The 2,672-nt window shown below is 42.7% G+C and overlaps 1 protein-coding gene across 1 annotated transcript in view; it reads right to left on the bottom strand.

Moving 5' to 3' along the window:
* Positions 1 to 2,672, bottom strand: part of LOC107101555 — a 14,879-nt gene that overhangs the window by 2,654 nt on the left and 9,553 nt on the right. Inside the window, exons 5-7 of the mRNA XM_015400508.1 lie at positions 2,276 to 2,425; positions 2,070 to 2,203; positions 1,765 to 1,987 (exon numbers count right to left, since the gene is read on the bottom strand). Of these exons, the coding sequence (XP_015255994.1) occupies positions 1,765 to 1,987; positions 2,070 to 2,203; positions 2,276 to 2,425 (507 nt within the window). The remainder of the gene's footprint in view (positions 1 to 1,764; positions 1,988 to 2,069; positions 2,204 to 2,275; positions 2,426 to 2,672) is intronic.

Here is a 2,672-nt window from a genome sequence, read left to right as displayed (position 1 = left end):
TCAGCATGGGGGTGAGTAGAAAATGAAGGCTAATCATGTTTTGGGTGTACTATTCCTTTAACCTAGAGCTCAGATTATTGGAAACACAGATTAGGATTTTAGCTTAGAGCGCAGGATTTCCACAACCAATGCTCAAGTTACCATGGTTACTGATATAGCTTTTATCCATGCAGCTTTTCCCCGCCGTACGTAATGCTGCGGTGGGCTGTAGGGGGCAGTGTGGGGCACAGAGTGACAGATAGCACCGTACTACAGTCAGAAGTAGAAAACAGCTGAGCTGCTGATTCCAGTCTGTGTTTGAATAGTGAGCAATAAATCTGATTGATTAGGCCTGAGTGTGTGAGAACCAGCGATGTTTTCCTCAAATAATTTTATTGATGCTCCTTTTTTAAATGACATAACGAGAACTGACGAGCTAAAAGTTGATCTTTGATGACATGACGAGTCATAGATTTGAGTTTTTGTCAACGAGACTAAATAAAAACGTTAGCAGGTGGTCTACAGACGTTAAAAATGCATCATTATTCTGTAAATCAGCTAAGCAGTATCAGCCGTGCTGCTGCATCCTGTTTGGTCACGCCGCCCACCTGCTGTGCAGGGCTATACATGCTGCATGACCTCAGATGGATCATGGCATCAGTGGGGATGAAAATAATCCAGAATGATCCGTTGCTGCGGGCTGAACTCTGACTAACTATGATCTTCCAGCTGTGCAGAAATGTGTCTTTGCGCAGCTTGGCTCAGAGTCTGCTCTTTACGCTCCACTCTGATGGTTCGCTCTCAGCAGTACGGCTCTTCCTGCTCTCGCTACTTAATAAACTATATGTGGCTGATCATTCTCTGCCAAGCCTATAAAAATCTCTTTGCCCAACTATCAAGGTTTATTCCTTCCAGCTCACAAGAGGTGATAATAAACATTCTTTGATTTCTACCAACAGGAATCCCTAAATTATATCCAAATAAAATATTTCATTGCTTTCTGTTTTGTTTTGTTTTTGGATAAAGATCCAGATGGAAAGGTACACAGATCTATGAATATTTCTCTCTCATTGTATTTTGTTTAAATCAAACTCTGTGAATTTAAATCTACTTTGACCCCTGAGCAGCAGGAACCGAGGGGGAAATTCTCAGAAATAAAGTAAAAATTAAAAAGTAGAAAGAAGAATGTTTGTGTTCTTTGCTTTTTTGCAGTAATGCAGATTTTATAGATTTGTGTTTAATGCAGAATTCATAGCAGATCAGGAAGTATTTGCTTTGGAATGGAAACCTTGGATGTCTAAAATGATCCCTTCATTGGACATTTTGTCTGTCTGCTATATTAACCAATATGATGCGTTGAACTAGATCTGCTATTTTTACAGCTTCTGTGAGACACTTTTTTATAAAGTAGGGCATTAATTCATAAAAAAGTTTAAATGAATTTGATAACTCAAAGTTTTCTGTCTGACAGCAATGATGATCTGCACAGCAGCATTCTATACCCAGCTATTGTAGCATCTAGGATAGAGCTGTCAGTCTGGGAAAGAATCTGGTTGTTATTCCAAATTGTAAAGGTTTACTTTTTTTGCAACATAAAAGTGACTAAAACCTTTTTAGGTTTTAGTTGACTAAAACCAACTAAAACTATCACATGTCGTAATGACTAAAATGAGACTAAAACTAATAATAGTTTTCACCCTAAAGACTAAGACTAAATCTAAGATGGCTGCTAGAACCAGCAGTGGTGAGACCATCTCTGGATTGAAGCCATGGGGGACTGTTTACCGAGAGGATGGCCAGCGGTAGGAGGAAGCCGATGGTGAAGCGGTAGTAATTGACCGGATGTTCCCAGGATCTCATTGGGTAATGCTCGAAGCATACAGACCGGTTGCTCCGATCCCTGGTCACCTCCTTATGGTGAAAGAAAACCACACCCACTGCGATCTCTTTTATCCAGATGATGATGCTGACCATCCATGCAGCCTTCATGGAGCGAAGGGATGTAAACCTGAGAGGGGGGTCATGGTTAGCAGAGTTCCTTCTGTACGACTGGAAGCTCCTCTAGTCTGAGGTTCTCCCTCCAAACCCACCTGAGCGGATGAACTACAGCCAGGTAGCGGTCCAGGCTGATGCAGCACAGGAAGCCGATGCTGATGTAAATGTTTTCATAGAGCAGGAAACCACACAGCTGACACAACCACTCTCTGTGGCGCCAGTCGTCATCCTGAGAACAGGAAGCGGTTATCAAGAAGAAAGATCATCAGTGAAAGTTCATTAGAACTTAACAACCATTTACCTGAAATATGTACTGCAGCCAGAGCGGCAGAGAAGCCTGGTAGAGCAGGTCCGACACGGTGAGGTTCATCAGGTAGACCCCGAGCTCGTTCCTCTGCTTCAGCTGCAGAGCAGCGTGGTACAGGGCGTACAGGTTGGAGGGAACGCCAACCTCAAATCAACAGAATAATCTAGATTATCGGTTTGGAGTGTAATGACCTCCCAGTGGTTACAGTGCTCTTTGACAGAGAAGAACCGCTTCCTGTTAAAGGAATAGTACACCCAAAACATGATTAGCCTTCATTTTCTACTCACCCCCATGCTGAACAACACTCTGGAGTACTTTTTTGATATCTCAAATGCATCTGGAGATCTGGAAGCCGGCAGACCAAACCAGCGCATTCAGCTCGGCAAAGAAC

Source organism: Cyprinodon variegatus, unplaced genomic scaffold (assembly GCF_000732505.1).
Source record: "Cyprinodon variegatus isolate N-32 unplaced genomic scaffold, C_variegatus-1.0 Scaffold1112, whole genome shotgun sequence".
In the NCBI taxonomy this organism is placed as follows: Eukaryota; Metazoa; Chordata; class Actinopteri; order Cyprinodontiformes; family Cyprinodontidae; genus Cyprinodon; species Cyprinodon variegatus.
Note: the sequence above shows the minus strand (reverse complement) of the source record. Positions and strands in the feature narration are given on the sequence as shown.